The sequence below is a fragment of the Doryrhamphus excisus genome, chromosome 19 (assembly GCF_030265055.1).
Source record: "Doryrhamphus excisus isolate RoL2022-K1 chromosome 19, RoL_Dexc_1.0, whole genome shotgun sequence".
NCBI classification, from domain to species: Eukaryota; Metazoa; Chordata; class Actinopteri; order Syngnathiformes; family Syngnathidae; genus Doryrhamphus; species Doryrhamphus excisus.
Window position 1 is genome coordinate 279941 of NC_080484.1, and position 17988 is coordinate 297928.

The window sequence follows — 17988 nt, forward strand, 5'->3', positions numbered from 1 at the left end:
TTTCACATTTGGACATCTTAAAAAAACGTCTTTAATATTTCACCTCTCTGCTTCTAAAATGATTAAATTATTTTCCTTCATAATATTATGAATTATATGATTTTATGATTATATGATTTTCTTCTCATTTTGCTACTTTTTCTATTTTTTTCATTTTTTTTCATGAAATGACAACTGTTTTTATCAACTTCTGTAGTTTTTTTTAATTTCCAACAATTACTGCTTTCTTATTTTAAATATTTATTCTTGTTTTGTTTCTCATAATATTATCACTTAAAAAAAATCATGAATATGCAACATTATTCTCATAAAATAAAATAAAAATTCTCTAAATATTTTAACAAATTTTTGGGTGTTTTTAAAATTATTTTATAGTTACATTTTATTTTTAGAATGTGCCCCATGCGGAAAAAAACTCAGGCCGCACTTTGGACACCCTCATTTCACAGAGGGAGGAGACATTGAGTGAGTTGTGGGGGTTCCTTAAAAGACCCCATTTTTCAGGAGGTCTTTTTCCATGCAAATGAAGGTACCCGAAACAGCAAGGGAACTCTTACAATTGTTATTGTTAATTGTATAAAAACAGCTATGGTACACCCAGGTACTTTTAAGCCCGCCCCCCATATTATATACATTTAATTTGAGGTTGTTAAAAGTATAAAAAGGTAGGAGAAACCCCAATGATAAGTAACTTGAGTTGATATTGAGGTCAATTAAAGAAAACGACTATTTCAAGCACTCTTCAATGATAGTTCCGGGTGTGTGTGTATGATGGCAGAGGATGACATTTTTTTTCTTTCAGCACCTTTTGTCAGCGTGTGAAAATAGGCCCCATTTCCTCCTCACGACTCGTTCCCCAAGGAGGAAAGAAAAAAAAGGAGGGTATGTTTTACTTCCACCGAGACGTTTAAAACCGGAAAATCTGGTCAGATGAAAGGCTAATTGATGGTTTTGTCCTTTTTCTTAGCTAACCTACATTTTGGCAAAATGACTGTTCATGCATCATGGCATACACACACACACACACACACACACACACACACATATATATATATAATTGCCGAACAGAATTGCTGAGTCATGCACTTTATGAAAAAGTAAACAAGGGATGCAGCCTTTGCCAAGAACTACACCGCCACAACAAAGTGGTAAGAAGACTTTGTGCTATCATGCTTGGTGCTAGCATGCTAACATTAGCATACGAGCATTTTTTTTCCATTTTCATGGTTAGACACTTACCACTACAGCAAACGGAAGCCCCCGGTGAAGCAAAACATTTGCATGTGTCGACACCAAATGCTTGGTGTTAGCATGCTAACATTATGTTAGTATGACATTAACATTAGCAGACTAGCATTTTTTGCCATTTTCATGGTTAGACACTTACCACTATCATGCCAGGGTTGGCCTGTTAGCATTGCTTGCATGCTAATCTTAGCTTTGTAGCATTTGTTTGTTATTTTCATGGGTAAAATAAAAGCATATTTGCAATTTTCATGTATATGAACTGAAGCAGACACTTCGCACTATCATGCTTGGTGTTAGCATGCTAACATTATATTAGCATGCTAACATTAGCATACTAGCATTTAATTTTTTTTACCATTTCCATGTTTAGACACTTACCACTATCATGCCAGGGGTTGGCCTGTTAGCATTGCTAGCATGCTAATCTTAGCTTTGTAGTGTTTTTTTGTTAATTTCATGGGTAAAATAAAAGCATATTTGCAATTTTCATGTACGTATATGAACTGAAGCAGACACTTAGCACTATCATGCTAGGTGTAAGCACGGTAACGTTAGCATGCTAACATTTTAGCATTTTCAGAGATAAGCACATACACCAACACTTAGAGCTATTATTAGATTAGATTAGATTAGATTCAACTTTATTGTTATTGCTCATGTCACTTGTACAGGGCAACAAAATGCAGTTAGCATCCAACCAGAAGTGCAATTTTTATAAGTACATTAGTATTATGCCAGGTTTTAACATGCAAACGTTTGCATGTTAGAATTCATTCAAGCCCCTCCATGGCCTGTTTTCATGGTCAAGTTATATAAGTATGTACATAAAATAAATGTAGGACTAATATTGATGGTGTAAATGGAAATATGGGGGGAACTATAATGTTTTTCTAGGTATTTATTCTTATGGTTTTATTATTAGTATTTTGAAATTACAATTGTGACAGATAGCTGGATGATGAAAAGTGAAAATGTCAGATTTATTACTTTTTTCTAACTGTGGGATCAAACGTTAGGCCGCAAATGCTGTTGATGAACAGATTAAAAACTTAAAAAAATAACTTCAGGTGCACATGCATGCTGTATCCGCCAGATGTCACCGTTGTCTCACATTGCGTTAATCCATCGGTTTATTGGGGCTGCAGGGACAAATGTCAGCACCACGGACAGCACCCAGTCAGATTTCATTGAATGTTCCTTTTATTCACACTTTGAGTAGCCACCATGATAACTGAAGCAAAACGTTTGTGTCGACACCAAAACACTTGATCCTACATGTCAACTATGACAAATGCTAAGAAGATTTTTTTTTTAAATGAAAATGTTCATGTCTGCAGTATGAATATATATATGAACCACGCTGCTGCAGAAAACGCACACTGGAGGGCAAGATAAAATGGGTCCTGTATCAATAATGCACAAGTGACGGGATCTGTGTGTGTAAGGGAGAAAGAGAGAGAGAGAGAGAGAGAGAGAGAGAGTGTCATATCTATAAACAAGTTAAGAGGGCCAGCTTTTGTGTGTGTGTGTGTGTGTGTGTGATGGCATGAAGAACTCGGGAATTGAGGTCTCAGCTATCTGGGACATGAGGACATATTTAGCTTTGCTTACCTCTCGCCTGCAGTGCGATACCCTACAACACAGCACAACCGATGTTGTAGCAAGTTATATGTATATATTTCAAGACTGCATATCAGTTCTGACGTATTGCTGAAAAAGCATATTATTACGATCAACTTCACTCTTTTCCGCTTGTAACATTGTCGTACATTAATGAGAATAAAGTCAAAAATAAAGACAAAAGAATAAAAGACAAAAGAGTACGACTTTATTCTTGTGAATTTCTGACTTTTTTCCCTGTAAATGTACAAGAATAAAGTTGGAAATTTATAACAAAAAGTACCAATTTATTCTTGTGAGTTTACAACTTTTTTTCTTCAATTTATGACAATGTTTATACTCGTAAATGTATGATTTTTTTTCATAAATGTACAAGAGTAAAGTTGGAAATTTACGACAAAAAAGTATGACTTTATTTTCGTGCATTTACAACTTTTTTTACATTACGAGAATCAAATTTTACATTTCCACATAAATGTACGACTTTACTCTTGCAAAAAAGATTTTTTTTCATACATAAATGTACAAGAGTAAAGTTGGAAATTTATAACAAAAAAGTATGACTTTATTCCCGTGCATTCAGAACTTTTTTTTTTAATTTACGAGAATAAAATCATACTTTTTCTCATAAATGTATGACTTTACTCTTGTATATGTAAGATTTTTTTTCATAAATGTACAAGAGTAAAGTTGGAAATTTACAACAAAAAAGTATGACTTTTTCCTCCTGCATTTACATTTTTTTTTTTAATTAAGAGAATAAAATTATACTTTTTTCTCATAAAAACAATGTCATTTTGGTGGCATAGAGTTGAAATATTTAAGAAAAACTAAGTTTCAATATGATTATATATATATATATATATATTTATTTATTTATTATGAGACTAAAGTCAGAATACTGTGGAAATAAAGCCATATTATGAAAAGAAAATCTACAAGAATAAAGTTGAAATAGAACAAAAACAGCAGTAAAGTTCTTATCATCAGAACGTGATTATAAGGGTACTTTTTTCTCGTACATTTACGACTATTTTCGATATCTCAGATTATTTGTTTTTTTTCCAAAGTGGCCCTAATACGCCACCGTAGTTTCTCATAATATTATGCCTTTACTTTTTTTTTTTTTAAAGAAAATGTTTTTTCTTTAATATTTAAACTGTATGCTACTAAAATGATATTTTCCCAGATTCCATTAGTCTCATAAAATGACTTTTTCCTTGGTAAATTACAACTTTTTGTCTTGCATACATGACATAATGCAGTACCACTCCGTTGTGTACAAGCACAACATGGGAAATACTAACACTATGTTAACAATATGTTATCGGTAGCGATGCATTGACCAACCAAACATACGTCTCGTTAGAAAAAACAACTCACCTTTCAAGCCTTTAGGAAAAAAAATCACACATAAAAAGGTATCTATATGATGAAAAATGTGACATACAGTATCACTTTTCAGTATCGTTATTATCTGTAGCGCTAAAGCTAGCAGCTACCTAGCATAGCACACTTGGAAAGAACGTTTCTAAAGCGCTAGCCTGCTTTTTCCCCGATAGCAAAGTCAACCCTACAAATCCCTTCAAGGATATTTTTATCAACTTACACTTGGACGAACAAGACTTTATGTTGTTTTCACGCAAGCTAACGCACGCTAACGCGCTTTGATGTTAATCTTTTTTTTCGAATTGAAGACACAAACGCCCTAAACTTAAGCCGAGTTGAAATGCTTACTGAGCAAGGAATTATTAGTCTATTGACAACGCACGTATACGTCACCTTACCACACGTCAACACGTTAGCATAAATGTTAGCCTGTAGCTCTGTAGCATATATTCATAGCATTTACCCGAGGGCCGCTTATCGTGTCAAAGCTGTACGTTATGAGTGTAACGTATACCGTAAATGATCGGATGAACGTCACGAACATGAGCAAATAACCACTTGGGTATATCATATCATATCATATCTTATTTTCATTTATTATTTTAATGTCCCGATTTCAAATTGACGCCCTCTTTGCACGTAAGCTAACTAACTGGTGCGCATATAAAAAAAATGTTTTATTTTTTTCCCCAAGAAAAAAGCTTTAAAAAATTGTCATAAATGTCATTGTCATAATATTCATAATATTATTTATCTTTTTTTATTATATTTTATAATATTATATATAATATAATAAATATATAATAATATAATATATATAATAATAATAATATAACATAATTGTAATGATGTTAATTACAGAGTGGAGGAACTCTGCTTGTCTTGAAGGACGGCCGACGCGTACGCAGCACAGGGTGGCGAGCACAAAATGGACTCCGATATGGGCGAATTGGAAAACGGGCTCAAGGGCGGCGCTGCGAAATCTCGAAAAGGAGACGGGGGCATGAGCGCCAAGGGTTCCCCCGTGGCCACCTTGACCTCCTCATGTGGAGGGTGGCCGTCATGCATGTAGCCCTGGAGGAGACCAAACTGCTCGTTCTCCACGTCCTCCTCTAAAGGGGAGGCGGGCTCCTGGTCGTAGAACTGCAGGCGGTCCTGGTGGACGAGGTGGCTGTGGGGGTACGGGGGCACGCCCCCCGCAGCCTCCGGGTTGAGTTTCACCAGAACTTCCCGACTGAGCACGTTGTTGTACTGCATGCAGCCCGGCGCGTAGAGCTCGGCCCGCTGACGCCCTGAAGGAGGCTGGTCCGCCATGGAGGGAGGAGTCACGGGGCTGTCCAACATGGCGCCGTCGCCCTCGTCCTCCTCGGCCAGGTTGTACAAAGTCTTGGCGCTGAGCTGCGAGAACGGAAGCCTGGTGGAGGTCAGCGGCTTGATGACGGCCGTCTGATTGGAGGCCGCCTCCTGCTTCTTCACGTGCACAGACAGTCTGTGCCAAATGTGTTGGCCTTTGGGGGCGGGGGGCCTCGAACCTGCTTCAGACCACGACACAGACTTTCCATTAGAACTGGGGACAGAAGAAGAAACACAACGGTTACCGCGCAGGAACCCGTGAGAGAGGACACACGAAGAATCAAACTGTAGACAAAAAAAAAAAGGCTTCGCTATACATCCTAAAATAAAACCTTCTCCACTTCTGCATTTCAGCAGGCATCTCTACACGTCTTAAAATGTACCCTTCTGCACTGAATCTTTCTTTTTAAAAATAGGCTTCGCTACACATCGAAACGAAAAAACGAAAGTTTTTTTTTTTTAAAGGCATCTCTACACATTTTAAAACAAAGCCTGCATTTCTGCACAACATTGTCGTAAAAAAATTTAATTTTTTTTTTAAAAAGGCTTTGCTACACATTTTTAAATAAATCCTTATGCACTGCATTTTTGTTTAAAAAAATAGGCTTTGCTACACATTTTAATTTAAGGCTTTTTTTTAAAGGCTTCTCTACACGCCTTTAAATACTGCATTTTTGCACAACATTGTAAAAACAGGCTTCTCTACACATCTTAAAATAAATCCTTCTGCTCTGAATCTATATTTTTAAAGATAGGCTTTGTTACACGTCTTACATGAAAGATTTTTAAAAAGGCTTCTCTACACATCTTAAAATAAATCCTTATGCACTGCATTTTTGTTTAAAAAAACAGACTTTGCTACACATTTTAATTTAAGGCTTTTTTTTAAAAGGCTTCTCTACACGCCTTTAAATACTGCATTTCTGCACAACATTGTAAAAACAGGCTTTGCCGCACATCTTAAAATAAATCCTTCTGCTCTGAATCTATATTTTTAAAGATAGGCTTTGTTACACGTCTTACATGAAAGATTTTTAAAAAGGCTTCTCTACACATCTTAAAATAAATCCTTCTGCACTTCATTTTTGTTTAAAAAAACAGGCTTTGCTACACATTTTAATTTAAGGCTTTTTTTTAAAGGCTTCTCTACACGCCTTTAAATACTGCATTTCTGCACAACATTGTAAAAACAGGCTTTGCTACAAATTTTAATTCAAGGTTTTTTTTTAAAGGCTTCTCTACACGCCTTTAAATACTGCATTTTTGCACAACATTGTAAAAACAGGCTTTGCTACACATCTTAAAATAAATCCTTCTATCTATATTTTTAAAGATAGGCTTTGTTACACGTCTTACATGAAAGATTTTTAAAAAGGCTTCTCTACACATCTTAAAATAAATCCTTATGCACTGCATTTTTGTTTAAAAAAAACAGGCTTTGCTACACATTTTAATTTAAGGCTTTTTTTTAAAGGCTTCTCTACACGCCTTTAAATACTGCATTTCTGCACAACATTGTAAAAACAGGCTTTGCTACAAATTTTAATTCAAGATTTTTTTTTTAAAGGCTTCTCTACACGCCTTTAAATACTGCATATCTGCACAACATTGTAAAAACAGGCTTCTCTACACATCTTAAAATAAATCCTTCTGCTCTGAATCCATATTTTTAAAGATAGGCTTTGTTACACGTCTTACATGAAAGATTTTTAAAAAGGCTTCTCTACACATCTTAAAATAAATCCTTCTGCACTTCATCTTTTAATGAAAGGCTCTTTGCGACTGAACAAAGTCGTCTTCCCCTGAAACAGGAAGCGTATTTAAAGCTAACTTTAAGTCGCTCGTCTTAATTGAGCCGAGGGGTCATAGGTCGGCGCTCTCCGGAGGCGCCGGCGGAGACGCGCCCGCAGTCGTCACCTCGGCGGCGCCCCAAGAGATGGCCGCCCAGACTCAATTAACCCACCCGCCGTTCCCAGCGTTCTTCCTCCTCCTGAAGATTCCCAGCAGGCCGCTGCTCCGGCACGCCAGCTTGCCGTCGCCCACGTGCATGCGCACGGCGTCCGAGGTGGTGAAGGCGCTGCGCACGTTGCGTTCGGGCTTGGCGATGATGATGTACATCTTGGGCGTGAACATGCACCCCAGGGCCACGGTGACGCTCATGCTGACGGAGAAGGAGGTGGTGATGATCTTGTAGTTGCTCCCGAAGTAGATGGGCACGAACGCCAGCCAGATGATGCAGGTGGTGTACATGGTGAAGGCGATGTACTTGGCCTCGTTGAAGTTGGCGGGCACGTTGCGGGTCTTGAAGGCGTAGTACGTGCAGCTCATGATGAGCAGGCCGTTGTAGCCCAGCGGCGCCACCACGCCCAGGTTGCTGGTGTTGCAGATGAGGAAGACCTCCCTGACGCTCGGGTAGGACTTGATGGGCTCGGGGGGCTCCAGGACCATGAGCGTGACCTCCAGCGTGAGCTGCAGGCTGATGAGGATGGAGGCGATGGCCACCTGGGCCCAAGCGCTCATGAAGCGGGGTTTTCTGGTGCAGATCTTTTTCTTGCTGCCCGCCAGGATGCGGGCGATGCGGTTGGTTTTGGTGACCAGCGCCGAGTAGCACATGGCGGCCGAGAGTCCCACCAACAGCCTCTGGAGGTAGCAGGAGGCCACGGTGGGCCGGGCGATGAGGGTGAAGGGGCACAGGTAGCCCAGGAAGATGCCGGCCAGGATGATGTAGCACAGCTCCCGGCTGGACGACTTCACCACGGGCGTGTCGCGGTACGAAACGAAGGTCAAGGCCACGAAGGACGTCGCCAAGATGCCCGAGCAGGAGAAAACCACTTGGATGATGGATTCGGGATTGCTCCACTCCAGGTAGCGCAAGGGGATGGCCTCGCAGCCTGAACACCACAAAAACACCTGAATAAATACCCTGGAAGTGGTTTACTGCCCTGACCCTGACCCTGACCCTGACCCTAACCCTAACCCTAACCCTAACCCTAACCCTAACCCTAACCCTAACCCTAACCCTAACCCTAACCCTGACCCTAACCCTAACCCTAACCTTGACCCTAACCCTGACCCTGACCCTGACCCTGACCCTCCTTTTATCAAAAATATCTTCATATTTACAAAGAAAAGAACAACAAAGTTGAAATATAAAAAAATATATTTTTTAAATAAATAAATTCATAAATGAAATTTTATATATATATATATTTTCTTTTTTATATTTCAACTTTATGCTACTAAAATGATGTACTGAGGAAAATAACAATTTCAGTAGCATAAAGTTGAAATATAAATATATATATATTTTTTAAATAAATTAATTAATTAATGAAATTATATATATATTTTTTTTTTCACCTTTATGCGACTAAAATGATGTTCTAAGGAAAAGAACATCATTTTAGCAGCATAAAGTTGAAATATAATATATTAAAATAAATATATATATATATTTTTTAATTAATTAATTAATTAATAAAATTATAAATATATATATATTTTTATATTTCAACTTTATGCTACTAAAATGATGTTCTTTTCCTGCTAAATATGAAGATGTTAATAAATTAAATAATAGATATAAAAAAATTTATAAATAAAATTATATATATATATATATATATATATATATATATATATATATATATATATATATATATATATATATATATATATATTAGAAGTTGTAATATTTTGACAAATAAGAGTAAATTTTGTTTATAATAATAATAATAATAATAATTATTATTATTATTATTATTAAATTATTAAATTATCATATTATTAAAATGATTAAAATGATTAAAATGATTAAAAATATTAAATTATTAAATTATTAAATTATTAAATTATTAAATTATTAAATTATTAAATTATTAAATTATTAAATTATTAAATTATTAAATTATTAAATTATTAAATTATTAAATTATTAAATTATGACTTTTTTCTCATACAAATGTGACTTTATCATAAAAACACAGCTGTTTTTTTTCATTTTTGCTGTTGTTGTTTTCACTTTGGACTCTCCTGAATGGGAGCATTTACGGTAAGAGATGTACAGTAAGAAATACGGTGGGACAGGTTGAAATAAATCCTATTCTCGCCATAAAAAGCAGTAAGTCTCTAAGTGGGTTTTTAGCTCAACTATAAATAACTCCACAGACACTTTTCCAACCGGCTATATCTGGGCTGCAGCCAGTGGAGCACGGATGGGCCAAAAACTGGTTTTGGTTTCAATGGCTTCACATCACAAGTCTCACGCTGAGGTCCACATAGTCACTATTTCATTCCTCCGCCAAAATCCATGCGGGATAATGTATGAGGGAATAATCATGGCGTCTCGGAAACCATTAAAAAGTGTCGGGGGATTGCACGGAGGACCATGAAAGTGGGCCGTGAAGCCAGGAAGTAGGGCCGCGACATGATGAACACCCCCCCCACCGTCATGGGAAAAGCAGTGAAAGTAGCACAAAAGACACAAAAACTGTCGGGAAAGGCGGATAAAATCTTGACTGGCACTTTGTTTAAAACAAAAAAAAAAGCAGGCTTCACTACACGTCTTACAATGCAACTTGGAGCTCTGTCTGTTACAGATGTCGGAGGTCATACATTTACAAAAATAATGTGATGAGGAAAAATATTCTCATTTTAGTAGCAAAAAGTCCAAATATTATTCATTCATTTTCTACCGCAGGGATGCTGGAGCCTATCCCAGCTGTCTTTGGGCAAGAGGCGGGGTACACCCTCGACTGGTCGCCTAAAATATTAGCTATAATAGCTGAAAATATTTGCAAAATGGAAAATGCGCATTCCCAGATTGGTTGCACTACCATGCTAGGTTAACATTGTTAGCATGCTAACATTAGCATACTACAATTGTTTTGCTATTCTAATAGGTAGACATATATAAACACCACTATCATGCTTGGTGTTCGAATGCTAATATTAATATATTAGCATAGTAGCATTTTTTAGTACTACTTATATGAACACAGCGCTATCACACTAGGTGTTAGCATGTTAACATTGCTAGCATGCTAATGCTAGCTGCATTAAAAAAATATTTCACAGAAACACTACTATCATGCTAATTGTTAACATGCTAATGTTAACAGGTTAGCATTGCCAGCAATATTAGCATAGTAGCATTTTTAGTAGACACTTATATGCTGATATAGTGCTATACCTAGCACTATTGTGCTAGGTGTGAGCATGCTAACATTAGCATGTTAGTATTGCTAGCATGCTAACATTAGGATAGTAGCCATATTTTTTTATTCAGACACTATTTTATCAGGTGTTATCACGCTACCTTGAGCATGTTAGCATTGCTAGCATGCAATGTGTATGTGATTTTCATGAATATGAACTTAAGAAGAGACTTAATGCTATCATGTGTTCAACTAAATAACATGCTAACATTTGCAGAGGTAGGCACTCCTTCCAACACTTTTTACAAGCACTATTATGCTAGGTGTTAGCATGTTAACATTGCTAGCATGCTAATGCTAGCTGCATTAAAAAAATATTTCACAGAAACACTACTATCATGCTAATTGTTAACATGCTAATGTTAACAGGTTAGCATTGCCAGCAATATTAGCATAGTAGCATTTTTAGCCGTTTTCATGGGTAGACACTTATATGCTGATATAGTGCTATACCTAGCACTATTGTGCTAGGTGTGAGCATGCTAACATTAGCATGTTGGTATTGCTAGCATGCTAACATTAGGATAGTAGCCATATTTTTTTATTCAGACACTATTTTATCAGGTGTTATCACGCTACCTTGAGCATGTTAGCATTTCTAGCATGCAATGTGTATGTGATTTTTATGAATATGAACTTAAGAAGACACTTAATGCTATCATGTGTTCAACTAAATAACATGCTAACATTTCCAGAGGTAGGCGCTCCTTCCAACACTTTTTACAAGCACTATTATGCTAGGTGTTAGCATGTTAGCATTCTTTAAGTCATTAAAACCCTTTCATGGCCAAGGAATCTCAAGACGGGATGGAAGGGATGAATTGGATTCAATTATTCTTTGTGGGAAAAATGGCTACTCTGTGGAACGGATTGATGAGGTTCGGCTCGGTGACCTTCCAGTACCTTCCAGTTCTTGGTCGGGCCACCATCCCAGCTCGCAGGCCTTGCATGTGAACTCATCCTGGACGTACTCGTTGTCTTTGCAGGCCGTGCAGATCCAGCAGCAGCTCACCTCTCCCTTCCGGATCACCTAGTCGAGCGGACACGGAGCAAAGCGCCAGGAGACGTTTTCCGGGCGAGCGCGACGCCGCACTCACCTTGATCTCGCCTTTGGAGCAGGGCTCGCTGCACACCGAGCGCACCGTGCCGCTGTGGTTCATCTGGAGCACGCCGTCGTCGATGCTGAGCACGCCCTCGTGCCACGAGCCGATGTTGATGTAGTCGTAAGCTCCGGGCTTCACGCTCTGGAAGTTCATGATCTCGTATCTGATGTCACACACACAACATGGCGGAATTATATTAATAATAATAATAATTTCATTCCTTGATGGTGTCTATACCTCCCGGGTGAGTCCCCGTTGTCGTCAAACCAGATGTCCTCCCCGGAGACGCCAGCGAAGGAGGTCCTGAGCAGGAAGTCTAGCAGTCGGCTGCCGTCGACGGGCTTCATGGCGTCGCAGAGGCCCGCGTGCCCGTCCGGGCACAGGTTGGCGTGCATGTCGTGGAGACCGTGGGCCATGGCGTAGATGGCGTTGATGACGAAGCCCATCTTGCTGTCTTGGACGTAGTTGTCCTCCAGGTGCTCGGAACCTGTCCACATGGAAGGAACGCCGAGGATTGGAGTGGCTAATTAACCTAGCAGGTTTTTTTTTTTTTTACTTCTAAGAGCCAGTGGCGTCATTAGGCCTATTTTTAAATGTTCTTAAGACCCCTTAAATCATTTCATATTTTTTATTGATTTTTTTTTCATTGATTTTTTTTTCATTGATTTTTTTTTCATACAAAAAAAATGTCTGACAAATTGTATATAATAGGGCAAAAGCAGGCTAATAAGCAAGCCAATAAGCAGGCTAATACTAGCCTACTAATCATTCATTCATTTTCTACCGCTTATCCCAGGGGTGGGCAAACTACGGCCCGGGGGCCACATCCGGCCCGCCAAGTGTTTGAATACGGCCCGCCCAATCTTTCAAAAGTATTTAATTTAAACTCAACTCGTTGTTTGACATGGTGTGTTGTTTACAAAGTGCTCCTGAAAAAAGAGACACAAGCACATAATAATAATACAAATTAAAATAATAATTATTATATTATTATTATAACTGTTATGATTACTATATTTATTATATTAATTATATATAATATTGTTATATTTGTATATTTTACATAATAATAATATAATAATTATTATTTTAATTTTATTTTAATTATTATAATATTTTATTATTTTTAAAATATTTAAATATAAATATTCATTCATTTTCTACCGCTTTTTCCTCACGAGGGTCGCGGGGGGTGCTGGAGCCTATCCCAGCTGTCTTGGGGCGAGAGGCGGGGTACACCCTGGACTGGTGGCCAGCCAATCCCAGGGCACATATAGACAAACAACCATTCACACTCACATTCATACCTATGGACAATTTGGAGTGGCTAATTAACCTAGCATGTTTTTGGAATGTGGGAGGAAACCGGAGTACCCGGAGAAAACCCACGCATGCACGGGGAGAACATGCAAACTCCACACAAAGGGTGGGATTGAACTCGGGTCTCCTAGCTGTGAGGTCTCCGTGCTAACCACTCGACCACCGTGCAGCCCGTAATATAATATAATATAATATATATATAATATAATATCATTTTGATGCCGACACCCCAAATAAAAAGTTGTGCGCATACCGGAGCAGTTCCTCAGGTAATTCCTGTTCTCCTGCGGGTGACCCGGAAGGCGACACTGGAAGCGGTGCTGCCAGAACTCGGGGAACCAGGGGTTGCGGGTGTTGGTGGCCAGCTTGAGTTTCAGGAAGTAGTCGTCGAAGGAGGAGACGTCTTCCGACTGCAGCTTGACGGTGATGCCGCCCAGCGCCTCCTGCTCGTAGCCCTCCACCACCTCCACGCGGTCGGCCCAGCCATCGCTGCGGGGGGGGGGGGGGGGGGGGGGGGGGGGGTTGGACACAAAGGTACACGTCAATGGCGTCCCATGTGGATGTTTTCTGGTGTGTGTGTTGGCTCGGCCTTGCAGACCACAAAAGCCACAATGGCGCTCCAGCGTTGCAGACCATCTGCTTCTCCATCTTCTCCCGCCGTGACAAAAAGCACCAGCTCTGACGCCAGCGCCGTGGAAAGAGAAAACAGGAGTGTCCAAAGTGCAGCCCATGTTTTTTTTTTTTACTAACCCGCAGCATTGTCTAAAAATATCATTTCATAGGAAAACTGTCCAAAAAAACAACAACAACAGCAAAAATGGAAAAATCAGAAGTACTTTTTAAAATACTAAAATCTAAATATTCAGAGAAAAAAGATTTTAGTAAATATCACAAAAATAATAAAATAATAAGAATAATAATACAATAATAAATATATATATATATATATATAAACAAAATTATAAAAAATAAAATATAAATAAAATACAAATGCTATTTAAGAAGGAAGTTTCAAATTTGTCACATTTTTAAAACAGCAAAAATGGAGAAAAAAAATGAGGGTGGTGGGAAATGGTATATTCCACATGCCACTGCCAAAAGACCAAAAGACCAAAAGACCAAAAGACCAAAAGACCAAAAGACCAAAAGACCAAAAGACCAAAAGACCAAAAGACCAAAAGACCAAAAGACCAAAAAACCAAAAGACCAAAAGACCAAAAGACCAAAAGACCAAAAGACCAAAAGACCAAAAGACCAAAAGACCAAAAGACCAAAAGACCAATTCCAGCAATGTAATGAGGTTTTCATACATGCTGCGATACCTCAGGCACGCCACAAACACATTTTCATTTTTAGCACAAGTCACCTTGACCCACAAACAAAACACCCCCACCCCCCCCCACGGCTCCCTCTATCCTCGGTGGAGAAAAGCAGCGGATGGAAGAGAGGTGAGACCAAGTTTAAGCCTGAGAGATGAAATGGGAATAAGCAAGAAGTTTCAAAATAAAAATAAAAATAAAAATAAAAATAAAAATAAAAATAAAAATAAAAATAAAAATAAAAATAAAAATAAAAATAAAAATAAAAATAAAAATAAAAATAAAAATAAAAATAAAAATAAAAATAAAAATAAAAATAAAAATAAAAATAAAAATAAAAATAAAAATAAAAATAAAAATAAAAATAAAAATAAAAATAAAAATAAAAATAAAAATAAAAATAAAAATAAAAATAAAAATAAAAATAAAAATAAAAATAAAAATAAAAATAAAAATAAAAATAAAAATAAAAATAAAAATAAAAATAAAAATAAAAATAAAAATAAAAATAAAAATAAAAATAAAAATAAAAATAAAAATGCTAACGAGACGGCAGCGCTCCACGGACAAAAGAAGCGTCCACAAACCTGCCAATTAGGAGGAATTCTCCGGCCACTCCGAGGCGCCTCATGGCCATGAGCAGGCCTCGTACCGTCATGCCCTCGCAGAAGCAGACCACCACCCTGGCTTTGGGAAGACGCTCACGCAGCTTCCGCAGCAGCCGGTCAAACTGCTTCTCTCCGGCGTTGCTGTAGATCTTGTCCGAGTGCGACAGGCAGAGTCCTTCCTGCGAGGCCAGCTCCTTGAACACCTCCATCCCGCTTTCTCCGTAGTTACCTGCATCACAGCACAGACGCCTTCCCAACATTCAGCACATCATTTGGCTTTGTCTCACTTCCTGTTCCTGCCGACTCTCCCTGTCCGATCATTAGGCTCGGGGAGGACAAATGAGCATCCTCAAGCTGGCAAAAATTGCTCCTAAATGATATAATATATATATATAATATAAATAAAATAAAATAAAATAAAATAAAATAAAATAAAATAAAATAAAATAAAATAAAATAAAATAAAATAAAATAAAATAAAATAAAATAAAATAAAATAAAATAAAATAAAATAAAATAAAATAAAATAAAATAAAATAAAATAAAAGTCAATGTTGCCAAATTAGCATTATAAATAATAATATATAATATATATAATAAATAATAATAATACAAACATTAAAAATAAAAATAAAATTCAATTAAAATAAAATAAAATAAAATAAAATAAAATAAAATAAAATAAAATAAAATAAAATAAAATAAAATAAAATAAAATAAAAGTCAATGTTGCCGAATTAGCATTATAAATAATAATATATAATATATATAATAAATAATAATAATAAAAACATTAAAAATAAAAATAAAATTCAATTAAAATAAAATAAAATAAAAGTCAATGTTGCCGAATTAGCATTATAAATAATAATATATAATATATATAATAAATAATAATAATAAAAACATTAAAAATAAAAATAAAATTCAATGAAAATGAAACTAAAAATAATAATAAAATTCAATTAAAATGAAACCCAATTCATTTGATTGAATTGACTCGGCTGCACGGCGGTCTAGTGGTTAGCGTGCAGCTGACATTGCGATTGGCTCGGGGCGATGGCGGCTTACCTTCTGTGTGGACGGCAGACACGTAGGTCCAGTTGTATCGTTTGACAATGTCCAAAAGGGCCCGGGCCTGGAGGGTGTCGGAGGGCACCACCCTGAGGAAGTACTTGAAGAGCGTCTTGTCGCTGAGGTCGATGCTGGTGGCCGAGTAGGCGATCTGCGGGATGTCGAACAGCTGCAGCAGGTTCTGCACTTGAATGGCGACCGAGCTGGAGCCGGGCCCGATGACCCCCACGATGGGCTTTTTGGTGGGCGGGGGCTGACCGGAAGCTGCCCCATCCACGCACCACTTGACGTTGTCGTTGCCGTCTCGGATGGAGATGAGAGAGTCCCGTATGAACTCGATGCTCTGCTCCAGCGCCACCGAGGAGTGCCAGCAGGAGTCGCGGATCTCGCATCCCAGCGTGATGTTGGGCAGCAGTTGCGGGTCCGAGTTGATGCGGTCCAGCGCGTGGAACATGGCCTCCACTCGCTGGATGCCGTACTGCTCGCGCACCTCCCCGCACTTCCTCTCCGCCACCTTCTCGGCCGATGGCTGGTGGTGGATGGAGAAGAGGGCGCCGATGATGATGTCCCCGTCCATTCTGGCCACCAGGCGGGAGGCGGAGCTCGGCACCAGCGACCTCTCGTGCTTGGACACCACCGACGCCTGGAAGACTAAAAGCGGGAGGTACAAGACCCGCAGGGCGGGCAAGGGGCTCATGCTGGACTTTGGGCAGGACGCAGACTCATGTCCCCCGGGGCATCATGGAGGTCCATCGAGGTTCTTCAATGAGGAGACGAGCTGTGTGTGAAACGTTGAGCTTTAAATATCTTTCATGATCATATTCTCGGGGTGCCAATCAAAATACACAAACGGCCCCCAGGCTTCCAACTGATGAAGGTGAAAGTCATGCAAAGCCATCTTCTACCTACCCATGGTGGACCAGGCACACTGAAGTGGACGCCTCTCTCGGAAAGTCCAGTTCCGAAACCAGACGGAGCGGACTGACTCTCTCTCTCTCTCTCTCTCTCTGCGCTGACGCTGAGCTTCTTCTTCTGCAGGTCGCTGCATCCTGAAAGCGGGTCACGCGGCGCTGCGGTGATGCTGATCTCCAGCCAGAAGGTCCGATAAGTCTGGTGTCACATCGGAGGGAGAAGAAGGTGGCGGGTTTTCACGACATGAAAAAGTGACTTTGGTTAAGGGTGAGTGATGAAAACACTGAGAATAAATTGTTCAAACTTCATACTGTAGTCATACTGTCATTTGGCATACAGGGGATCTGCTGCCATCGTGTGGCCGGTCATGTTACTGCAACGGCGGGTTGAAAAATGTACAGTACGGGTCTACAGGGAGGGCCACATAAAAAAAATATATAATATTTTTAATAAAAATATAAATAATAATAATAATAATTTTAATAAAAAATATTTTTTATAAAAAATATTATATATATATAAAATATTTTTACACAGAGATGGCCAAGGGTGGAATTGAACTCAGGTCTACTCGCTGTGAAGTCTGCGTGCTAACCACTAGACCGCCGTGCAGCCAAGTCAATTCCATGAAATGATAATTTGGGAAACGTGAACTGGGTTTAATTTTAATTGAATTTTATTTCATTTTGAATTTAATTAATTTTTATTAATTTATTTAATTTATTAATTTATTTTTAATTAATTAAAATTAATTTATTTTTTTTATTTTATTTTTATTTTTTTTTTATTTATTTTATTAATTTATTTAATTTGGTTTCATTTTGTT

At 38.1% G+C, this 17988-nt stretch overlaps 1 protein-coding gene across 2 annotated transcripts; it reads right to left on the reverse strand.

The window, feature by feature from the left end:
- Window positions 1-3636: 3636 nt before the first annotated feature.
- grm1b (glutamate receptor, metabotropic 1b) lies at window positions 3637-17242 on the reverse strand. Of its 2 annotated transcripts, XM_058056538.1 has the most exons (9): window positions 17160-17242; window positions 16248-17028; window positions 15156-15405; window positions 13503-13738; window positions 12167-12416; window positions 11924-12092; window positions 11730-11856; window positions 7574-8501; window positions 3637-5824 (listed from the first exon to the last, which is right to left on the reverse strand). In XM_058056538.1, the coding sequence occupies exons 2-9, from the start codon at window positions 16945-16947 to the stop codon at window positions 5113-5115; spliced, it is 3372 nt and encodes a 1123-aa protein (XP_057912521.1). In that variant the 5' UTR covers window positions 16948-17028; window positions 17160-17242; the 3' UTR covers window positions 3637-5112. The 2 variants fall into 2 exon arrangements, with proteins under 2 accessions (XP_057912521.1, XP_057912520.1); XM_058056537.1 differs by having other exon boundaries at window positions 16248-17183.
- Window positions 17243-17988: the final 746 nt, after the last annotated feature.